The sequence below is a fragment of the Chiroxiphia lanceolata genome, chromosome 18 (genome assembly GCF_009829145.1).
Source record: "Chiroxiphia lanceolata isolate bChiLan1 chromosome 18, bChiLan1.pri, whole genome shotgun sequence".
NCBI classification, from domain to species: Eukaryota; Metazoa; Chordata; class Aves; order Passeriformes; family Pipridae; genus Chiroxiphia; species Chiroxiphia lanceolata.
Genome location: NC_045654.1, coordinates 8,474,226 through 8,497,063, shown reverse-complemented (window position 1 = coordinate 8,497,063; position 22,838 = coordinate 8,474,226). Strand labels below are relative to the sequence as shown.

Below are 22,838 nucleotides of genomic sequence, written 5' to 3'. Positions count from 1 at the left end.
TCAGTGCTAAATGTACCTGTTAAATCAGGGAAGATGGCTTAAGGTGAAAATTGCACAGAATTTCTTCTGTTTCTCCCAGAAGTTGGAGATTTGTTGGATTCAGATCTTATGGACAATCTCATCCTGCTCCAATTACCTTCTGCTTAAAGGTCCATCCAGACAATGAAGTCACCCTCACTCAGAGCAAGCCTGACAGTCGGGCATTGTTTGGGTAATAACAGTCCCCTTTAGTGAAATCAATGCTTCTGCAATGAGGGTGACAGACACAGACTCTACCAAATCAGAGCCCTCCTGAATAGCTTAATTTACTGACTTGTTCTTGTTAAACAATTGAGAATTGGTCCATGGAGAAGAACACAAAAAAGGACAGACAATGTGGGCTGTATTTTGAGGCTGGACCAGTCCATGCCAAGGAAAAACAGGATTTCAAGCCACCCAGTGGTATTGTTTCTGGAATAATGATGTTCACCCGTGCACCTCTACCTTTATTCAGAACTGGAGGCTTGGCCCTGTTTCTGCTGAGGGTGAGGAAAAGGGATGTGCAGCATAACAAGGGCCACCGGGATTGAGGGACAACCTCAGCCCTGCAGAGCTTGCTCTTATTATCCCATGGAGCTGTTGATCACGCAGGAACATGCAGGAGCTTCTCCTGGCCCCGGCAGGACCCTCAGGCTCCGGTGCCTTCCCAGCATCATTCTGCCCTCATCTGTGATTTTTCTTATCAAACATCACATTCTGCTCCCTGCCATGAAAATAATTTCCAATTAAATGCCTCCTCAGAGCCTATCTGACTGGGAATTAGCCTGGTACTTGGTGACTGGATTGTTAGCTCATCAAAGTCTCTGGGATAAGGGGACATGCTGCCTTGGGAGCGACATGCTGGTTGAGGATTTTGCTTGTGGCTTTGAACTCGCTGCAGCCCTGCAAACTGGGACACGGGTGCCCTTTGCTCACCTTCAGAACTTCTCTGTTCCCCTTCACCCCACAGCTGAGTAAGCAACTCCATGGCTACAAAACACAGATTCCTGTGCTCCAGCCCTCCAGGGATCCCAGTGTTTGAGTTCCTGGGAAGGAGCTGGCCACGTGCTCCAGCTTACAGGGAATGGATTATCACAGCCCTTGTGACTTGGTACATGGATCCCATGTGCTTCCCTGCATGGAAGGGAGAGAAGCAGGCATGAAGCCTCAATCTGGACCCTAATCAGCTGCCTAACTGGTCTCAGTCCCCAGGGACCTTCCCCAGCCGGCAGTGCCAACCACTGCTCTCTCCTGACAGTGGGCACCTTGAGGGGGTCTGGATGCTGAGGGGGACAACAGTGGTGTGGTGATTGTTGCCTCTTCATGAGCAGAACAGATAAAATCCAAGAAGCTCAGAAAGCTGGATGTGGAGCTGGGAAGGATGGGGAGGGAACAGCAGCTGTGACCCCAAAGTGCTGCTGGGGATGGTGAACCCCTGGATGCTCCTGTTGGAGCAAAGGGCGTCAAAGTTCCAGGTTATGGGTCAGTTCGAACACTGGAAAGAGGAGAACTGGTAAAATGACAGTTTCTTCTTGCTGTGGACATGAAGTCAGAGAGATATCAGAGCATGAGGTTCAGGGCTGGTTTTGGGGCATGGAAATTCCTTTGGTCCACGTAGTGTGGGGTCCCAGCACCAACTTGCTTCATCCTTCTTAGTGATCCTTGGAGCACCATCCACACTCCATTGTGATGATGCTGCTATGGCAACCAGGCCAATGATTGTTCCACAGGGCATGGGGCAGTGCAGGACACAGGATGGGGCTGGGACCTGTTCCCTTCTAGGTTCTCACCTCTCCTAAGCTTCCTACTGGAAATAGAAGTTGATCTTTGGGAATACACAGCTCCACCACGGTTCTGTCTTCTGGCTGGAGAGGAGCTGCAGTACCCTGGGGGGGCTGAGCAGTGTTGTGGGGCTCAAGGGGACCCAGGGGGCTGCAGTGTGGCTGCTGGGGACCAGCTTTGGGATAAGGGATGTGGGGTCCACTCTAGAGCCCTCCCTGGCAGCAGCGGGATGGGAGGTGAATCCAGATGCTCTTCAGGAATTCTGCTCGCTGGCACAGGGTGGGGGGGGGACTGACCTCGCTGGAATTTCTATGGAAACCCAGGTACTGAACAGGGTGGAATAGCTCAAACCATCTGTTCCTCCCCTACTTGTAAACTTGATCATTTCACGATGACATCACTAAAAATGCTCTCCTTTTATTCCTCTTGCAGCCATCTGTGATGGTTTCCTCCTGTGCCAAACACGCGAGCGGGTGCTGAGGGATGGGCAGGAGGACACAACCACCCCATTACTCCTGTTTCATTTTTTCCCTTGGAAAGCGATCCTGTCCCTGCGGAGTCTCCCTTGTTCCCTTCCTGAGGCGTCTACAGAGTAACCGGCAGAGTTAGACAGGAAAAATGAAGAGCTCAAAGGTGAAAATGAAGCACAAACTAAAGCTGAACTTTGCAGGGACTACAGAAGATCTGCCACAGAGATCTTACCTGTTGGAATACAGGTCCAGCAGTGGGGACCCAGCCTTGCCTCTGCCAGCAAGGTGCTGGGTTGCAGTGGGGCTGCTTCTGCCTGCCCTCCTGTACCAAGGATGAGGCCACGGCATGAGATTTGGGTGTTGGGAGAGGCAGATTTGGGCAATATGGGTCAGTTGAGGACACAGGTGGTGTTGGATCTAACTGCCACAGCTTCAGTGCTCACTGTTGGGCAGCTTCTCAGTAGAAGTCACCTTCCCCCATCCAGAGATGGGAGCACTCCTGCTCCACTTTTGAGTAAGGTCACCTGGCTTCCCCCATGTCCACAGCACGAGTGGGTTTGGTTCTGACTCACATGGTCCTTGCAGTCTGATAAAACAGGTGACAACCTGCAATCCCCTGCCCTGCTTGATGGTAGAGGTCTGTTCTTTGCCTAGGAACTGAAGTTTCAGGTGGTGATGAGTATCTCAGGTGCCAGGGAAGAGCTGTGGCTTGTGATGCCATTCACCCACTCCCCCGTGTCCGGCTCTGCCGGCTGCCAGTGCTGCTTGTGTTTGCTCAAGTGACCAAACCCTCCCTCTCTGTGACAGCAGAGAAAACCCTCCAAGAGCCAGGACCTTTCGGAACTCTCTGAGCATGAGAAGGAGAGAAAAGCTAAAATGGAGATCAGGCACCTGCAGACACAGTATCATCACGCAGCGTGCAAGAGGAAATTTTATGATGCCGAGATCTGGAGGCAAATCCAGGCTCAGCAGTGAGTACAGATCCATAGGCCACACTGTGCTTGGGAAGAAACTCCATGAGCTGCAGAATCACACAAGGGTTTGGGTTGGAAGGGACCTTAAGGCTCATCCAGTTCCACCCTGTGCCATGGGCAGGGATGTTTTGCACTAGACCAGGTTGCTCCAAACCCCATCCAAGCTGGCCTTGGACACTTCCAGGGATGGGGCAGCCACAGCTTCTCTGGGCAAACTGTGCCATCCTCATTCTTAGAACTTCTTCCTAAATCTAATCTAAATTTCTCCTCTTCCAGTTTAAAACCATTCACTCCTGTCTTATCACTATCTGGCTGTGTAAAAAGTTGTTCTCTCTTTTTTATAAAGAGATGGTGGGGACCAGAGTGGTGAGATGGGGAGGGGTAAGGACCTGCCCTGGCCTTGCAGATGAGATGCACTAAATGTTATTTGTCATTCCATTTTTACAGAAAAGCAATAGATGATCTGAAGCAAGAACACAGACATGTGTCACTAATGCTGAGCCAGATCTATTCACCAAATAATGTGATGATAGAAAACCGAAATCGTGTAAAGGTTGAAACCCTTTTTCAGATCAAAAATCAGAATGATGCCCTGATCAAAGAGAGAAAAGCCCAGATAGTTGACCTGGGCAAGCAGGTAAGGGCATTTGGACCATTCCCTGGCTGAAACTCCTCAATGTAAAACACATTTAATTCAGGCCTTGGAATATTCCTCCTGGCAAATGACACATGACAATGACAAGGGGGTAGAGCCAGGTTCCCATTCAAGTCAGCAGCGCTGACTGGAAAAGTAAGGTCAGACTCTAAAACTGGTTGTCCCACCAGTGCTTGCAGCCCCTCTGGGATGGCAGATCCTTGCCTGGGGTCACACAACATCCCTCTGCTCTCCCTTCACTTTTTTTATTGTCCTGAAAAAGGCAAAAATGGAATGTTTGCGCTGCCTGAGATGTGACAAGTAGAGGAGCAGCAGCACCTAAGGGATGTCCCATTCCTTCTCCTGAGGATATCCTGGTTGGATTTGGGCAGCAGTGGGGTGGGAGGCCAAGGGAAACATGGGGCTATGGAAGTGACAGGTCCCTTCAGCCTTCTGCTTTGAGCCAGCTGCCCATGATGGAAGACAGGGAACATGCTTGGATAGTTTGCAGTTGCTGCAGGTGCTGCAGAGCTTTCCCAACAGGGTCAGCTTTCAGTCAGGGATCTCTTGGCTCAGTCATATCTCCCTGATCTGCCCCCTGCTTTGCTGTTCCCCAACTACTTCATTCTTCCCGTGGATTTATTTGCTCTGACAGCTTTCCACTTCTGGCAAAATTTTCCTCTGCTGATTCCCAGGGAGAACCCCATGGATCTCTGCCTGGCCAGCACAATACCCCAACCAAAACCCATCCTTGTTGCCTCTCCCACCCCACAGAGTGCTGCTGTGCTGTGCTCAACACCTGCTGGAGTTCCCTCCAGAGGCAGCTGTGTTTCCTTCATGACACGAAAATAAACCCATTCCCAGTTACAGTTTTTGTTTCTGCATGTGCAGGATGGGATCCTTTGGGATTAAAGCTACTTCTATAACTATGAGCTCATTATTGACATGATTGCTGCAGTTCAGGTCAACAGAGGGTATTTTCTTTGGCTATGTGTCCTGACAAGAGTCCAGAAGGCAGGGGTGGAGATTATACTGCCTTTCCCCCCCCCCCCCCCCGTGTATTTGCAGGTGCTAGAGCTGGAGAGAGAGATTACAAAGCAAAGAGAGATAACAGCGAAGGCACTGGAAGCAAGGAATCACAAACGGCTGCAGGAGAAGGTCGATGGACTGGAATTCCGCCTAAACCAAGTAAGCAAACATTTTGGAGACCTTTGTGGGGCCACAGAGGGGCCTGGGACCGTCTTGGTCAGGACAAAGCACAACGGTGCAAATTTCTGTGGTTAACACAAGCTGCAGAAAGCACCTGTCTGATTCCCCTGGCCTGACTGCTCCCAGAATATCTCAAAGGCTCCTTCAAGCTTGGTGACCCAAAAGCAGGGCTTGTGCCGTGCCAAGAGGCCTGAAGGTCTGCACCTGTTTAGTGATCAAACCAAGCTGCCTGCAGCCACCTTACCTTGGACAACACCAGCTCCAGGTCTCCGCTGTGATTGTCCTGGTCTTCTGTTGTGTTTCCTCTCTTGGGGAGGAGGACAGTGCAGGGCCAACTTCAAATCTCTTGGGCTGTGTTTGTCCCTGCCCTAGTCAAGGTCTTCCAGAAGAGACCTGAGCCCCTCAATCTCCCACTGGTTCCAAACCTTTTGCTCCGCTCTCCCCAGGCCACTGTGCGTTACAACACCATCCTGACCCGAAATAACGAGCTCCGGGAGGAGACCCGAAGCCTGACAATCCAGAAAGCCGTTTTTGACAACTACTACTGGAAGTATGACAGGCAGCTGACTCAGCAGAATAGACTGTTGAACTCTGCTGTTGAACTCGCCACAGAAGACTATGAGCAGTGGTATGTGACCCTGCCAGCCCTGAGGGGAAAACTTGGTGCTGATGGGCAATGCCAGCGACGAGTATTGATGTTAAGAGACCAACTGCTCTCATCCAGAGCTGGATGAGAGCTGGGTGCCTGGTCAGTGCAGGGAGATTGGTACCTCCAGGGTGTTTTATTCCACCGATCCCAGATGTTTCTCAGGATGAAGTGAATTGCCCCATGGAGGAGTCTCTTCCTTCTGAGTCCCACCTGAGGTGGGCACGATGCCCGAGTGCCAAACCCCACCAAGAGCTGTGTTTGTTTGCTGCTGGCCTTGGACTAACACCACTACATCCAGATGAGAGCCAGGAACAGGCATAGCATCACAGGGCCTTTGCTAGATCAGGCACAGGGATGCATGGGAATGGCCAGGGTTACAAGGCACGGAGTGACTGCTGCTCTCTGTGCGCAGGATGGAGTATCTCTCGAAGATCTCGGACATTAGGGAAGCACGCATCAAAGACACCATCCAGTTCAACATGAAGATGCTGGACCTGAAGTGTGCCCTTAAGCAGGAGACCAGACTGAAAAATTTCTTTGTCACCAAATGTACAGATCTCTCTGAATTGAAGGAAAAGGCCAAACAGAGAGAAGGTATCAGAGGAGGGAGAATGTGTATAACTGGGACCACAAACCCGAAGTCCACAGAATTGGTGGGGGACTGGTTACGGTGGTTTATAGCACCTCTGCCCTGCCTGCAGGCTCCCTAACCCAACTTTCACCCTACAAGGGAAAAGGCTAAACAGTGATAACTGAGTAAGACCACCCAGCACCGAGTGCCTTGGGGTGCCCTTGGGGACCTGCTCCTCTTGCAGCCATGGCTCCCTTTGTCATGTTTTGGGTTAGTTTGGGTTAGAAGGGACCTTAAAGCCCATCTTATTCCACTCCCTGCCATGGTCAGGGACATCTTCCACCAGCCTAGGTTGCTCTAAGCCCCATCCAACCTGGCCTTGAACGCTTCCAGGAAAGAGGCATCCACAGCTTCTCTGGGCAACTTGTACCAGGGCCTCCCCACCCTCACAGGGAAGAATTTCTTCCTAACATCTAATCTAATCTAATCTAATCTAATGTACTTATTTTATCCTCCTAATAAGGCATCCCACTGTGTTTGCTCCATTCCCTTGAGAACATTGAGTTCCCTGCTTAGTTTCCATGTAAAATAAAGGCACTCTCTGCCCCTCTGAGGAGCACCACACCAAACCCCACAGCACTGTAGGGAGGGACAACTGAGGCTCTCTGTCTCTCTCAGCTTTGAAGGCAGCTGAGTGGGCGAAGCAGAGCCAGGCAGAGAGTTATGAGGTGGCTTACAAGCGCCTGCTGGAGCTGTCGGATGGAGAGATCGACCAGCTCTTGGATGAGTTTGTGGAAAAGAACAGGAGATTCTTCATCCTCTTTGCCTACGCCATTAGGCTGAACGTCAGGAACGAGGGCATGAGACAGAGGATCAAGGCCATCCAGGTCTGTTCCAGGCTCTTCATGTCTCCCCTTTCCATGCAGTGCTTTTGGCCTGGGGTGGGTTTGTCCTCTCCCGAGTGTCTGGCATCACTGCCCACACCAGAGCCTGGCTCACAGGCACACGGGTGGGATTTGGGGGATGTGAAGGAGTAGCCAAAAATGCAATTCCCAGCACTGTGTTGTCAGAACTAAACGTGTCTCAATGCTGCCACCGTGTACCCAGGAAAAATACTGCAGTATCCAGGATAGCCAAGAGCTTCCTTGAAGTGTGTGGCACTGGCTGGAATGAAAAGTGGGGTCATCCATCCCTTGCCCTCCTGGCCTGGGGACAGCGGTCCCCAGAGGAGTCCAGAGGGATGTCCCTGATCCCAGGGCAGAGGGGTGTCCCCAGCCTCTGTTTGACATATCTGGTGGGCATTCCATCAGCACCCCTTCCATGTGCTTGTGTTTACACAGGATGATATGACAGCCACCATGATGGAGCGGGAAGAGGAGGAGACAACCCGGTTTCATGTCATGCAGGAGCTGGAGGTATGGCAACCATGAATTCCCTCTGGAAGGGCCGCAGATCCCTGTCTGTCCAACACTTGTCCCAGGGAGTCTGGTCCTGTCAGCACTGCTCTGGCAAGTGGTTGGAGAGGTGTGGGCAGAAAAGGGCCCTGCAAAGGTTTTGGCAGCTCCCAGTGCATGGTGAGAGGGTGACAGTGGGGCTCCTGCCAGCCCTGGTCTGGCATGGGGAGTTTGGAATCCCCTTCACAGACCTTCTTCCCTGCAGGGATGGGAGCATCCCACAGCCTCTCCTGGGATGTCTTCTTTAGTTTGTATTTAAAAAGTACTGTGTGGGTGGCCAAGCACTGGATCAGACTGTCCACAGAGTGTGTGGAGTCTCCCTCGCTGGATATATTCCAGAACTACCTGGATGCAATCCTGTGTGATGTGCTCTAGGATGAGCAGGAAGGTTGGACCAGATGACCCACTGTGGTCCCTTCCAGCCTGACCCATTCTGTGATTCTGTGACTCTGTCTCCAATGTCCAGATTGAAACTGGGCAGCACTGGGGTGGTGGGATCAGCGAGGAGCTGGTGTGACATCTGTCAAAACCTCTGTTGACAGGCAAAATTAACAGAAACCATTGAGGAAGCCAACAAGTATGAAGCCAAATGCAAAGAGAGCAGCAAACTCCTGGGACAGCTTCAATCCCGCATAGAGACCCTCTTGAAAGACATTGACTGTGACACCACAAAGATAGTGAAGCCGCTCGGGAGCAGCTTGCTGCCACTTTTTGGTAGGCCTGCCTTCCCACACCACACGGCCTGAGCTGTGTGTGTCCACCACCCTCTGTGTTTTAATTGAGCTGGTTTTTTCCCTCTGCCCCATCAGGCAGGGTGTCCCCAGGGTGAATTTGCATCACCAAATTCCCAGCGAATTTGGGAGCCAACTCAGCTGTATAAACATCCCAGTGGACCCCCAAAACCCTCATCTTGTCTCTGGGCATTGTAGAGATGTGGGGGTCAGCCTCTTCTCCCAGGCAGTTGGCAACAGGAATTACATGAAGGGAGGTTCAGGCTGGATATTAGGAAAAATTTCTTCACTGACAGAGAGGTCAAGTGTTGAAGCAGACTCCCCAGGGAACCATCCTTGAAGTGTTCCAAAAAGAAGTGAACGTGGCACTTTGTGATATGGTTTAGTAGGCATGGGGGTATTCAGTTGAAGGTCAGACTTGATGATCTTGGAGGTCTTTTCCAACCTTAGTGATTCTGTGATTCTATGATTCCATGACCTAGCCTTGGTCCCTTGCCCCTGGGGAGTCAGGCTGCCCACTGACACTGCCTTGGGGAAGCCAATGGATCCCCTGCTCTGCAAAGGCCAGGGGTGGGTTTGGGCAGGGTCCTGGTGCAGGATCTTGGTGCAGGGACCCTGTGGGGTGCTGCTCCTTCCCACCCAGGTCCTGTGGAGGAGAAGGTCGATGAGTTCCTGGTGCTGGAGTCCCTCCTGCGCTACACGTCAGTCGACCGCGCGCACCGGTCGCAGTCCTTCATCAGCCCCATGAGCGGAAACTCAGGGCTCCTCTGGGTGATGGATCGGAACAAGCTCTGCCCGCCGCCCCCCGACCCGGAGAGCACCGACCCCGGCACTGGTGAGCACTGGAGGAGGGAGGGAAGGGCCGTGGCCGGGCAGCAGCCGTTCCCCAATTCCTCCGTGGCCAAGCCCTGTATCCTCACACACACATCCACACACATCCTTCCCAGTCAATCCAACCAGCCTGTTCTGCCCCACTGGGTATATAAAGCTCGTGATACCATGGGGTGGCCATTCTCTTGGGCAGCGGAAGAGCCGCTGGACAAGGACCAGCTGCGTCAGATGGTTATCAAGAGGCACGAGGAGGAGGCGGCCAAGCCTCCCAGCACGGGCAAGAAGAGGAGGAGATCCCCATCAAAGAGCCCAGCACGGGCGAAGTAAAGAAGTAATTTCATTCTCGAACTTCTGCGTCCTGGACATCATTCCATCTTCCCTCTCTGGAAGGAGCCCAACACCTTCCACAGCCTGCAAAAGCTCACGAGATGGTATTTTGGCCAGGCTTCACCCACAGACCCAGAGCCATGGTCAGGATCAGCTGCTCTATGTCGGGGTGACATCCCTGTCACACAGCCCAGTGTGCTTCCCGCAGCTGGGTTCGGGGAGCATGGTCCTGCTCCTGCACCGTGCCTGCCCGAGGGGCCTGGGATGCAGGGGGGTGACTGTGCTTGCAGGGTGTTCCCTGCCAAGCTGGTAACTCTCTGCTGCCTAAAGTAAATCTGAGCTCAGTGCTGGTCCTGGGCTGATGGGACCAGATGGGATGGCCAGAGCCCAGTGTGGAATGGGCTGTGGGGTGGGAGCAGGGAGACAGCAAGGCAGAGGGATTCGAGGGCACACGAGGGTGACGTGCAGTAGGGCTGGGAGTCTGGGGGCAGTGGGGTCTGGGAGGGGTCCTGTGGGGCACAGACGCACCATGCAGACACACCACACATGCCCAAGCACTGCTCATACCAGCGGGTGCATCCTCTTGCCAAAAGGCAGTTTAATGTGGATGCCATTCCTGTGCCAAATTCCCAGGCACATGCCTCTCCAGGGGAAGAGGAAAGGGAAACCCCGTGTGATCTGAGGAGAGGTGATCTCCCAGTGGCAGCCCCAGCCCTGAGCGTGGTCTAGTCCTTCTCTTCTCCGTGCGTGATGACATGGACCAGGTTCTTGTAATCCAGGTTGCCTGACATGTCTGGAGGGAAGGCTGCAAACATCTGGTCGATCTGCCGGGGAAGAGCCAGGTTGAAAATATGGCACAGAAGGGGTTTGGGACCAGGGCTGGGAGAAGGGATGGGGTGTGTTGGGATGAATGGCATGGGAGGCTGGCAGAGGGTGGGAAGCAGCTCATACCTCTTCCTGGGAAAACCTCTCACCCTGCGTCATCAGCATTTCTTTGATGCTGCAAACAAGAGAGTGTGGTAAGCACTGGGGAGGTCTTGGTGGGGACACCCCCTCCTCACCCCCTGCCCCAGGTACCCCTGCACTCACTAGGCAGATTTCAGGCCTTTCCCCTCTGGATCAAACACCTTGAATGCGTTCAGGATCGTCTCCTCTGGGTCGGCACCTGCGGGTGACACAGTCATGGCCATTGGAGGTGGCAAAGCAGGAATCCTCCTGCTTCCCCCAGCCTTCGTAGGGGGAAGCAGGGTCCCAGCAGGAATGCTGACCCTGCAACTGGACACTTGAGTGCGGGTGGTGGCATGTAAAGGAGCAGACACAGGATGGTGGTGTGAGCACAAAGCAGGCTGTGTCGCCACCGCTCCGGCATCCGGCATTTATCTAATCTTTGGAGTGTATTTATAGAGCTCCAGGCTCAGCCCTTGGGGCCCTGTAGCCTCCTGGAGATCTGCAGCAGGCTGCATTCCTTGGGTAAAGTACATGATACAGGGCGCAGCTGGATGGGATAATGGGTCAGAGTGTGGCTGGTAGCCAGGGTGGCCATTGGTGCCACCGCTGGTGTCAGAATGCTCAGAGGTACTACAAGAACTCCTGTCCCCCCCTTCCTGTGGGGACAGCAGCATCACAGCTGTTTGGGTTTTGTAAATGACTGAGGAAACTGAGGCATGGAGACCATCTCATACTCCCACAACGGGTATGAGATGGAGTGAGATTCGGACCCTTCAAGGAGCCTTTGACAGGTCTCACCTGGAAGGGTTTGGAGTCCCAGGAGCTGGGTGGCTTGCCCAGGTGGGACAGGATGTTGGTGATGGTGTGGGTGCCCACCAACCACCCCCCAGCTCCCTGGGTGCCCACTGACCACCCCTCCAGCTCCCCAAACTCACCCTTGAGTTTCTCCCCAAACATGGTGAGGAACACGGTGAAGTTGATCGGTCCAGGGGCCTCCTTTATCATCTCATCGATCTCCTCATTTTTCACATTCAGGCGCCCTGGGGAGAGCCGTGTTGGAACAATTCCATGTTCATGTTTGGCTGCTCTGCTCTATGTACTGGGGGCTAAAACACACTATGGGATTCTTCCTGTGGGGGTTTTCCCCCCACCCGAGGGAAGCAGCACATCCCTGGGGAGCCAGCTCTGACAAGGAACATCAGTAGCAGGAGCGAGGTGGGGGAACCATCTCCAGCTCTGGTTTCTTGGGCTCCAGGATCACAGAAAAGAGGGATGCTGTGCTGCTTCCTTCCCTCACTGCCCCAAGGATCAGCAGGCTTCAGCCCTCCTCAGGAGGTGTTTTGGGTCAAAACCACCACCACTGGGGTTTCCTCTGGTCTCCAGTGCCAGAGGGTAATGGGACTGAATGCCTCCATCCTTTTTCCTGGGGCTGGGTTGTCCCTGGGACTCCCTGGCCCCATTGCTGATTCATGGTGACCTCCCTGATGGGAGAGCCAAGCTCGCAATGTCACAGTCTGTCCCAGATCCCGTAAATCCCCTTAATGCCTGCACACCCCGGGATGCCGTGGGATGGGCACAGCCAGGTGCTTCTAAGCATGGGAAAAGGCATTTGGCTCAGTGTAATCCAGGAGCTGGCTCTAGTACTGATGGGATAAACCAGCGCTGCTGTGGGAGCTGCTCTGGGTCACCCATGTGGAATCTCACGGGCTAACAGGCCTGGGTTTGGATCAGGAGGGTTTTGGCAAAATGGGAGGTCCAGTTAATGATGGGGGCTTGGTTACATGGGGGGGTCCCCCCTCGTTTATCACCTAATAGGTGTAATGTTGGCAAAGCTGTTGGGGAGGGGAGGGTGCTGAACAGGGGCTCACCGAGGGCAGCAAATGTGTCTCTCAGATCCGCCTTGTCGATGAAGCCATCCCGGTTCTGATCCATGATGGTGAATGCCTGGAAGCACAGGAGGAGGGAGCACAGGGAGAGGGAGAATTGTTGGCCTTTGCAAAGGCTTTAGTACTTTGCTCCTCCTCCCTTCAACTTGGATGGGACAAGGGCCCTTTGAGCCCTCCCAGGGTGGGGCTCTGGGGGTCCTCACCCAGCGAAGAGAGCAACAACCCACCCTAATCCCTAATCCAGCAGCAATCCTGGTCCCTGCAGCCTCAGGCGGTGGCAGACCAATAACAGAAGCCAGCCTGAATCATCAGCTCCCCAGCTGGGTCCGGTTATCCCTGGAACTGGAATCTACACAGGACCAAGTGCCTGCTGTGCAAGGGTAAGAGCTCCTGGCACTGCAGGTGGGAGTTAGCTGGGAGATGTGCTCCGGCTCTCCAGGATGCTGCCTGCTGCTCTGTGGGGTGCAGGTTCCTTGGAAGCTCGGAGGCAATGCCATATTTAACAACGTCACTGAGCTGTTATTCTCACTTTTAAAATAAAGCGACCCAAAAAACCGGGTGTGCTGCCTCTTGCTGAGAACCAGCTGTCCCTGATCCGAGAGCACCAAGGAAAGAGCTGAAGGTCATATCACATCAAGGACCCTCAGTCCTTCCCACCAAACCCACCTACCTCTTTGAATTCCTGGATCTGGGCCTGCTCGAACATGGAGAAGACATTGGAATTAGCACCTTCAATCCTCTTCTTGGCTTTCTTGGGAGCCTGCAGGTGTTCAAGGATGTATCATTAACTCACTGGCTTTTTATGGGGTGGAATAAAAGCATGAAATTGCCTTTAGTCGTGACTTCTTCGTGGTAGCTCTGGGCTGGGACTCTCTTCCCTGGGGGCTTGCTGCTTTCCCCATGCAGCCCTGGGATACTGAGGGGCATTAAGATTCCTGCTTAAATTACAGCTCCTGATGAATTTAGCCAAATATGTTCAAGGAAAGATGAGGTAGGAAATCACTTCTCCCAGTCACAGGTGAAAGGCTTGGCACCAGGGCGAGATATCCCTCTTGGAACCCCGGCTTTGGGAGTGGTGCTGAGGCTGCACAAGGGCTGTAGTCATTAGGTGCTTCCTCACTCTGCTGTGCACTTATTAAAGTATTTGCTTAATAAAAAATTCTGCCTTCTCCTGCACTGAGGCTTGAAACAACCAGAAACAGCTCAATGTCTGTTGTAAAGAAGAGTGAAGGACAGAGCCCCTCACTGTCCCACCCTGCCCATCATCCCTCATTCCAGTGCCTGCTCCAGCAGCCGTTCCCTCTCACTGGGGGGGTCTGCCAGGAGAGGGGAGAGCAGGAGGGCTTTGGGGGACACAACTGCCCTTCCTCTCGCTGCATGGAGGAAGGGAAAGGAGCAAAATGGCATTTGGACCCCCAAAAGGTCTGCCCCAGTTAGAAAGCTCTGCTGTTATATCTCTCTGTTCCCTATGGGGTGCTGCTGATCCAGCCAGATGCTCCTCAGTTTGCTCACCCCCTTTCCAGGGCAGGAGGGACCCTTGACCCTCAGATCCCTGTTGCCTCCATCACTCCCTTCTCATTCAGTCTATCCTGGCGGAAAATCTAGTGGGTTTTCTCTGTCCCCACTGGAGCTTTGGGCTCTCAGTACTCACCATGGCCTTGCAGGGCTGCCAATGTCGCAGTGAGGGGTGTCCTGGAGGCAGTCGCTCACTCCCCCCCGGCTCAAACAATAAATACACCCCCCTCTGGGTTAAAAATAGCCCCATGCCCACTTTTGGCTGTAATAGGTGAGTTGGCCGCCCCCAACCCTGTTGTCTCTGCCTTTCTCTGGCCCTCCCTCTCTCTAATCTGGAATAGCAGCTTGTTGTTGTCAGCGGCTGACGTGACATGTGAGCCCGGGAGGGTTTCAAGGTTAACCAAGTGCCAGGTGGCCCCCGGCTCCCACCCTGGGGATGCTGACCCCGGACTGCACGGGAGCAGCCCCACCTGCCTTTGTCACTCGGGCTGGGGCCGGGCTTGTCCCCTCTGTTGGGACATGCAGGGAGGGCCTGGCCCCAGGGGACTCCCGGCTACAATCCTGCAAGCCTTGTGGAGTTTTCCCTCGGTCCTGCCAGGCATCTTTGGGATGCTTGGTGCCCCATTGCAGCACTGGCACGGCAAAGCTGGGCTCTGCTCAGCTGCTGGAGGTGGAGGAGCCCCCCTGACCTGGAATGCCTTCGCTTGGGATGCTCCAAGAGCAGCAGCAGCTGCCTGGTCTGTGGCCGAACAGGGACCATCCTGCTGCAGCCCTGTCTGGGATGAGGCCAGAGGTGGATGCTTAGCTCTGGGCACCAAGGGCTCCTCTCTCAAGCGTCACCCCCCACTGAGGCACCTGTCACCCAGTTAAGCCAAACACTTGCTCACCCTGGTCCCAGAGACACACACATTTAACTCTCCCCATCCCGGGCTCTGTCCCAGGGACACATCCTGCAGCACCTGGGAGTGATGGCACTCACACTGCCAGGATGCCATGACTGACCAGCTGGACGTGGCACAGCCACCCTGGCTGTGGCACAGCCGCCCTGTCCAGAGGCTGCATTTCTGCAGCAGGAGCCATGGAACTCACAGCAGCCAGGCAGCAATCCCACAAAACCTCTTCCATGTGAGCTGCTCTCACGGAGCAGGATCGATGGCTGCCAGGACTGGGCTATTTGGTGGTTCCCTTTTGTCTTCAGTGTTTTTAGCCTGTTTAATTCATCTCCCCTCTCTCTCGCCTTGCCCGCGATGAGGCTGGAGGTGGATGAGTGGGAATGCTGGGGTGGGAATGGTGCTGGCAGCCCAACGATGCCCATCAGCCCCCCAAGCTCTGTGGTGCCTGGCATGGCCATGACCCAGTGGCTGGCACAGGGGGCTGCCAGCCTCGCTCCTGGCATCGTCCCCTCCGCATGCCGAGGAGGTTGGAGGTCTGGGACAAGGCTGGGAACAAAAGGGACTGTGAAACCAGATCCCCAGAGCTCCAGGCTCTGCCCAGACGCTGCCCTTGTTCTCTCAGAGGACACAAATATCGTGTTTAATCCCTGGCACTCGCTGCTCTGTCTCACCTCACTGCCCGGCTGCCGCAGCCGAGCCAGCAAGGATGGCATTACAGGGAGGATTTCTGTAGGCAGCAGGGAAACATGTTGGGAAAAGTGCCTGGAGAGGAGAAAACTCCTGATCCCGGAATGATTGCCTCATCTGGATGGAGCTGCAACTCACGGAAGGGATTTCAGGGTGTGGTTTGGGGTCTGTGTGAGCAAAAGGGCAGGGAGAGAACCGTGGGGGCAGAGCTGGGGCCAGGACCGGCCCCGGGCACAGCCAGGGATGAGGGGGATCAATCTCAGCACGGCCGCTCCCTCCTCCTGACAAGTTCAGCTGGATTCATCAGCCAGCCGAGCCCAATTACCTTAATTTGTGGCATTAAGGAAAAATCCATAACCATCAGGGAAGTGATGTGTGGTGGTTTAACGGGACTGGTTGGCCATGGAGCCGCCGGCACCGCCTGCGCGCTCCTGTCCCCGGCTCCGTGTCCGTGCTGGGCATGGCTGGAGGCGCAGGAGGCATTCCTGGAGCCTTGGAGATCTCCCAGAATATGAGTTTTTTGGGGAATAAGCATTTCTGCCTGCCCAGTCTGGAAGAGGTCAGACCTGGGTCTCTCCCCAGTGTTGCCCAGGTTGTAATTGGGATGAGATGGTGACTGGGGGCTTTAAGGGGTCGGTGGTGCCGAAGGGGTACAGAAATCTGGGATGGGATGGGGTGCAGGTGGCTGCCTGGATTTCTGTTGAAATTTGTAAGACAGTGCCTCTGCTCCACTGCTCGCTTCTTGCTGTCAGCTGCAATCCTCTGTGCTGCATGGGTCAGATCCTGCTCCCCACGAGGATTCCGGTCCAGCCTATGGACAGAGGCACCTCCAGGAATTGTATGTATCCTTTTCCCACTGTGGATATCAGGGGGCTTATTGGCACCCAGGAAAACCTGAGTGCTTTAAATATGTCTGCATGTCCATATGTGCCTCTGGAGCCCTGTAGTGAACAAAAGAGCTGTGGGAAGTGGCTGCAGCCCGTGAATGGATGTCAGGGAATAACACACGTATCCGTGCCACGGCAGAATCAAGCATCGTCCCTTCTTATCTGCAAAAGAGCCTGTGTTTTACATGAAAAAGCCTTTCTAATTAATAGGCCAGCCCCTCTTGAGCTCGATAAAAAACGGAGTCAAAAGGATTTGATTAACCCCCGCTCTCTGCCAGGCGTGTGCTCAGCCTGAGCCAGACGTGTCCCTGCGCCCCAGCCAAGTCCTGCCCGGGGCCGATAATGGGCTCCCTGTGTCCCGGGAATCCCGGCAGCAACGTGGTGTCCCCGAGTCTGAGCATCCACAGAGCTGGTTTGGGGGTGTCCAGGCCCTGACACAGCCACACCAGTGGGGCAGGATGCTCCAGAGCCAGCCTGTGCTGCCGCTCACTCCACACCATTTCCTTACGAATATCCCTGGCTCCAACCTATATTTTTTTCTGTGATCAGACACATTTGACTAAACTAATACATATGTATACACACCAGGACGTTCCCATCCAAACCAATGTAAATTACCTCTGACCAATACATTTTCCCAGGAAATCAATGCATTTTAACACTGGATAATATTTATGAAATTGAATTTTTTATTGAAGCTAATGCAATTCCCTTCTGTTTTATGCATTTTTATTAAACTAATGCATTTTAAATTAAACTGTTGTATATTAACTACAATGGCTGTTGGTACTTACAGTAAAATAATATATGTTTGCTGAAATCAATACGTATTCCAAACCTAGGAATTTCAGTTAACAAGGCTATATCAAATATAACAAATGCATGTAGCTACTTAATTTGATGCTTATATACACTGGCTGCTATATTTGTTTATTGGTAATGATTATTTTCAAAGGGAGAAAGCTCATTAAAGGTAGAAGGATGGATTTCTGTGCAGCTCAGAGCTGCAGTTTGAAGCTGGCAGTAGTGGTCACCCCATCCTCACTGAGGGGGGCCGTGGGGTGACCTGTGTGTCCCAGTGCTGGCTGGTGGCTGGAATTCATCTCCTCTGCCTCAGTCGGCTTCTGTGCCCTCTGTCACATCCCTGCACCTCAGTTCCCACTGCGTGGAGCATTGGAAACATCCTTCCCTTGCTCATCACACCCCTCCACAGCCCCTTTCTGCTGGCAGCATCCTCAGGAGCTTTCGGAGGATTTTATCCCCATGTTCAGAAGGTTTCCGTGTTTAACAGCTTCTTCCAGACAGATTTAATTCAGCAGTTTTGCCTGATTCAGCTCTGTTTTCCGTCAGAAGGATATATCACCGTGGTTGTGGCCAGGAGGATTTGTCCAGCCCAGGGGTCTGGGGAAGAGCTGCCACCCACCAAACAGAGCCAGGGAGTGGGTGGCCTGAGGATGGGGACAAGGACAGATGATTCCCCACCCCTGAGCTCCTAGCCTGTCCCAGGGCTGTGCCCTGCATTGGCAACAGGATGCAGCCCAGGGGAGAGGTCTCTGTCCTGGCCTCCCGAGCCACAGCACTGACAGGGAAAGCCATAAATAGCAGCGTTATCCACTGAGCGCACGCAAACAGTGCCGGAGTAGAGATAATTTGGGCAAAGCACTAAAAGAGGAAAATTAATTAAAAAGCATGTGCTAACTGTAGGGAGCATGTGCCTGGAAAGAAGTAGCCGTGGTAGAAAGGCAGCCGGTGGCACCCTCCCTGCGCATCCTGGAGGGCAGCAAGGGCTGAGACCAGGCACAGCTCAACACATATCCCGCGGGCACCGAGGGGAGACGGAGGGGTGCTGTGCCCCCGAGGCGCCTCACCCTGCACTCCTGTGCCCCCCATGTCCCTGAGCGTCCCCCTCGGGGTGTCCCCGCCGTGACCAGTCGTGTCCCCTCCGTGTCCCCTCCGTGTGCCCTCAGCCCGGCCCGGCCCGCGGGGACGCGCTGCAGTTACCGCGCTGGCCGCCAGGTGGCGACGTTGTAACGGGCGCGGCGCGGGCGCTGCCCGGGCCCGGGGGAGAGAGGAGAGGGATGGGGGGAAAGGGATGGGGGGAGAGGAAGGATCGGGGCAAAGGGGTGGGGGAGAGGGGCTGCAAGGAGAGGACAGATGGTCATGAAGCTCCATCACCTGTGGTGATGGGCTTCTGTGCTATCACGGAATGGTTTGGGTTGTTAAAGACCCCATCCCGTTCCAACCCCCCTGTCATGGGCAGGGACACCTTCCACTAGCCCAGGTTGCTCCAAGCTCCGTCCAACCTGTCCTTGAACACTTCCAGGCATGAGGCATCCATGACTATCGAACACTCTAAATTATTTGTGAGGATGTGGGAGACACTGGGATGGGTCGTACTTCACTGCTGGAGGGCAAGGCAGTGCCCTGGCACGGCCCCAGCCTTTCCCATTGGAGAAGGCAAAAACCTGACCCTCGAAACAGTGGTGGCATGGGGGAGGCAGCAGGACCCCTGCCAGGGTTTCTGGAACCCCAGGACCAAACCTGCTCAGTGACAGCTGGCAGGGGCTTCACTGCCTTCCCCGGCACGGGATGGGGACAGAGTTCTGGGAGCAGCTGTCTGCATCCCCATGAGGGTCTTTCTTCTCTGTGCCCAGGGCTGAAGCTGGGCCTGAGCTCCTGGGCAGTTCCAGGGCCTGACACATTCCCACTTGCCCTGATGGCACCACTGTCCCACACTGGGGTTCCTGGTGTCCCTCTGCCCGACCTTGGGACAAGGCGACTGAGTGAGCTCACGTCACTGATGGCTCACCATCATTTCTGGCTCACCACCACCACTGGTTCACCACCACGACTGTTTCACCATCACCACTGGCTCCTCACCACCACTGGCTCTCCAGCCCTACTGGCACATGACTCTTGCTCCCAGCATCGCCTCTCGACTGCCTAATGGGGCTGGACCACTGCACAAAGACATGGATCACAAACGCCAGGAAGGCAGGAATAAATTAACGCCTAGAATTGGAATGGGAGTGTGCTGAAATCTCCTTTTTTTTTTTTTTTTTTAAAAGTACACAGAAAAGCCCCTTCCATATTTTAATTAAAAGCCTTTCAGTAGAGGAGGCAAGGGGCTGCCATTTACAACGGTCTATTGTCAGGCGCACAAAGCAAACCGGGCTGGAAACAAACTGATTTATTAACCTGCGCCTCGCAGCGTCCCCTGGGGTGGGTGAGCCCTACATGGGGGGGAGTGTAGGATCGGGGTCCCCCTGCTCTCCCCGGGGTGCTCCAGGGCCCCTGTGCACTGCCTGAGGGGACACAGGGATGGGGATTGTTCGTGCCACCCCACAGCTCTCTGTGTGGCACAGGGCACAGTCCCTCTCCTCTTCCTTATGGCTTCCATTGATTTATTAATGATTCGGCCAAACAGAAACATTCCTCCAAAGCCCACAATTTAATTTGCTCACCAAAGATGCCAAGTTAGTTTTATTCCTGATTTATGAGCAGGCTCCTCTGTTCCCTGGGCAGCAGAGCAGGGAGGTGATTTATGGGTGTGAGATCAGCTTTGTGGGCGTAGGAGAAAGTCTCCCTGCCTGGGACCCGTCCTGATGAGGTCCAACAGCAGATTCCTGGAGCATCTTGGTCATGGACAGACCGGGCAATCCCTGTTGCTGGCACAGAGAGGACACGTTTGCATCAAAGAGCAAAAACCAGCTCACCCCCAGCAAAGACCACCCATCCCACCTGGTATACTCATCCATCTATAAGCAAACCTCCCCCTGGCCCTGAGGGAGGGATGGAAATGAATTCCCACGTGGGATCTCCCCTTGCACAGCCTGTGCTCCCACCCCTGGCTAATTACAGCCTCATTAAGCCAGAGGTGAAGCAGCTGCCTGGTACCACCAGCAGCCCCAATCTCATTACAAACCTCAACGACTCCCAGTGGTTTCTACTCCCTGATTGTGGGGATAAGAAAATCTATTTATAGTGCCTGGGTTTCCTGAGCAAAGACAGGAGGCTTGACTTGGATGCCCCCAAGGAGGGGCAGCACACATGATTGGGGTCTCAGAGCACCGTGAAAATTGTTGTTGATGCCAACAGGGTTGAAATTTCAGCTCAGCATTTTCATCTGGGGGCCCCCAGTTCCAAGGGGATGTTTTTGTTGTGGGACCATGAGAAGGATCTGCCATGGGAATCCCTTCTGCAGCCAGCTCTGGAGGTGAAGAAGAGGCTGACAGGGCTTGCAGGAACATCCAGGCTCTCTCTGACACAAACTGCCTCTGCTCCTGCAAATCCTTTCTTTGAACTCTGTTCTTCTGCCTGAGGCGTTTTGCAATTGTGGGATCGTGAGCGACTCCTGAGTTTCTCTGAGTGGAAGAGATGAGAAGAACAAGATCGTTTCTTGGCTGTTTGTGCTACAGAGTGGGGCCAAGGTCACTTTGGGTGTCTGCCTTACCCTTTTGGACAGTTTTCCTGGCCCAGGAGCAGACCTGTCCCTGTGACAATTGGAAGCACCTGCAGAGCAGGGAGCAGTTTGAAGAGTGTTCCTTTTCTTTGATGTCTTCTGAACTCAAATGGTGCTTTTTAGTGGAATCCCAAGAGTCCTGCAAAATGCAGGGAATAGCAACAGGAATTTATCTGGGCAGTGAGGGACTGTTTCTTCCCCAACTACATGCAGAGAGAGGCTTCAGCACTGCAGGATCTGCTGCACCAAAAGGACCTGAGAGCTTTGGGAACAGTGAAGGACTATGAGTGACCACTGCAGGAGCATGTCTGGATTTGCTGGTGTCCATGCTCCCTCCAGCCCTTTGGAGTACAGGGATCAAAAGGTGACAGGTAAGAGAGGGGGAGCAGGACAGTGGTGAACATGGTGGCTGCTGCTCGCTGCCCTCATCCCCTCTGCAGTTGTGGAGGCAAAGCAGCTTGTGAACCCCTGGGAACACTTCAGGATTGTATCCCCCTCTGTGAGGTGGTGGTGGGGAATGAGCTTGTCTTGGGGAGGGGAGCTGGCATGTGGATTTGTGTCCCAGCCTGGGAGGAGCCCCTGAGCTCCTCCACGAGCAGAGACGCGCACGTGTCTGCACAGCAGCCCGGGGTGTTACCTGCTCCTTGGCAGGAATATTAAACCGCCGCACTTGCTTGTTCTGCAAATACCCGCCTGCAAAAGGGACCCGAGGGGCAGCTCCGTCCTTTTCTGCTCAAAAACGAGTCACAGTCAGCGGGGTTGGGGTCCCTCAAGTGCAAACACGGCTCTGCTGAAGGGTTACCGCTTACCCAGGGGATTGGGAATTGATTGTCCAAGCCCTTTGGGTGTCGGGGTGATCAGTGCAACAGGCTATGGGACAACTTGGGACTGAAACTGTAAAGTTCTTTTCCTGCGGTGGGGAAGCAGAGTGGGAATTCCAGGTACAGGTGCTGCTGGGTGGGCTCTGTTTCTCTGCTGAAGTTGTTTGGATTCCTCAGAGCCCACTGTACTGAAAAATTTAAAAATGCAGCCCTAAACCAGCCTGAACTCGGCGTGTTTCTGAACCCGGGGTGTTTCTGGCCGCGGAGCGCTCAGAGCGTGTTTGCTGTAGCCATTCCCGGCAGGTCAAAGATGCTGGATGGGTCAGGTTAGGGGAAAAAAAAAAAAAAACAAACCAAAAAAACCCTGGAAAAGTTTAACCGGCAGCTTCCGGCTGGCGATTTTCCAGCTAAAAACCTCGATTGGGCTGGGGAAAAAACCCACCATCACCCGGCTGGCTCCGCGACCCTTCCCCGCACGGAGACTCACGGATGTGGGGGGGGTTGGTCCTGGAGTGACGGGGGGCGATGCTCGGGGGTGGTCCCGGTGGGGAGAGGGGTGGATCGGGGGGGAAAGGGGTGGTCCCGAGGGGAAGGGGGGTGGACCGGGGGGGTTCCCCCTCCCTCCCCAGCGCGGGGCCGTCCCCGGTGGGGGCGGGCGGGCAGGCGGGCAGACCCCCCCCGGGTCCGCGCGGCTCCGCGCCCCCTCCGCGCCACCGGGCTCCCCCAAGATGGCCGCCGAGGTGGGATCGATGTGTCGATACCGGACACGGTTTGATGTCCGCCGGCTCCAGGTCGGTGGCGGCGGCGGGCGCGGGGCTGGCGGCGGGCGGGAGGGAGCGAGAGGATGGAGGGGAAGGGGGGGGGTGATCCGGGCGGCCGCCCCCATCCCTCCCTCCCTCCCTCTCTCTCCCCCCCCCCCCGCGCCCGCCCCCCTCCCTCCGCCCGCCCTTCCCCATCGATAGGTATCAGAAATTGATCCCCCGCCGCCGCCGCTCTTTGTTCGGCGCCGCCCGGGAACATGGAGCAGCGCTAGCGGCGATGGAGCCGCGATGGAGCCCCGGCCCCCGCCCCGCCGCCCCCGAGGTGACA

The 22,838-nt window shown here is 54.5% G+C and overlaps 3 protein-coding genes across 5 annotated transcripts in view; 2 read left to right on the top strand and 1 right to left on the bottom strand.

Moving 5' to 3' along the window:
• The first annotated feature begins 1,725 nt into the window (after nucleotides 1-1,725).
• CCDC63 (coiled-coil domain containing 63) lies at nucleotides 1,726-9,667 on the top strand. Of its 2 annotated transcripts, none has more exons than XM_032705714.1 (12): nucleotides 1,726-1,800; nucleotides 2,341-2,433; nucleotides 3,081-3,241; nucleotides 3,692-3,881; nucleotides 4,947-5,066; nucleotides 5,534-5,715; nucleotides 6,149-6,330; nucleotides 6,986-7,194; nucleotides 7,648-7,722; nucleotides 8,304-8,475; nucleotides 9,136-9,327; nucleotides 9,517-9,667. In XM_032705714.1, exons 2-12 carry the CDS (start codon nucleotides 2,419-2,421, stop codon nucleotides 9,648-9,650), a joined length of 1,632 nt encoding a protein of 543 aa, XP_032561605.1. In that variant the 5' UTR covers nucleotides 1,726-1,800; nucleotides 2,341-2,418; the 3' UTR covers nucleotides 9,651-9,667. The 2 variants fall into 2 exon arrangements, with proteins under 2 accessions (XP_032561605.1, XP_032561604.1); XM_032705713.1 differs by having other exon boundaries at nucleotides 3,078-3,241.
• Nucleotides 9,668-10,224: 557 nt separating this feature from the next.
• On the bottom strand, nucleotides 10,225-14,306 carry MYL2 (myosin light chain 2). The gene is made up of 7 exons (XM_032705897.1): nucleotides 14,136-14,306; nucleotides 13,155-13,244; nucleotides 12,467-12,542; nucleotides 11,534-11,638; nucleotides 10,740-10,815; nucleotides 10,602-10,650; nucleotides 10,225-10,474 (listed from the first exon to the last, which is right to left on the bottom strand). The coding sequence occupies exons 1-7, from the start codon at nucleotides 14,247-14,249 to the stop codon at nucleotides 10,376-10,378; spliced, it is 609 nt and encodes a 202-aa protein (XP_032561788.1). The 5' UTR covers nucleotides 14,250-14,306; the 3' UTR covers nucleotides 10,225-10,375.
• A 6,906-nt stretch (nucleotides 14,307-21,212) lies between these two features.
• The window catches only part of CUX2 (cut like homeobox 2), a 68,657-nt gene continuing 67,031 nt past the window's right edge, over nucleotides 21,213-22,838 (top strand). The window contains exon 1 of one of the 2 annotated variants that reach the window (XM_032705891.1): nucleotides 21,213-21,299. Coding sequence is in view for 1 of the 2 variants with exons in the window: in XM_032705894.1 (XP_032561785.1) it covers nucleotides 22,499-22,540 (42 nt within the window). In the remaining variant the exon portion in view is untranslated. Of the gene's footprint in view, nucleotides 21,300-22,480; nucleotides 22,541-22,838 lie in introns of those variants that run through there. The other variant, XM_032705894.1, reaches the window with a different exon arrangement.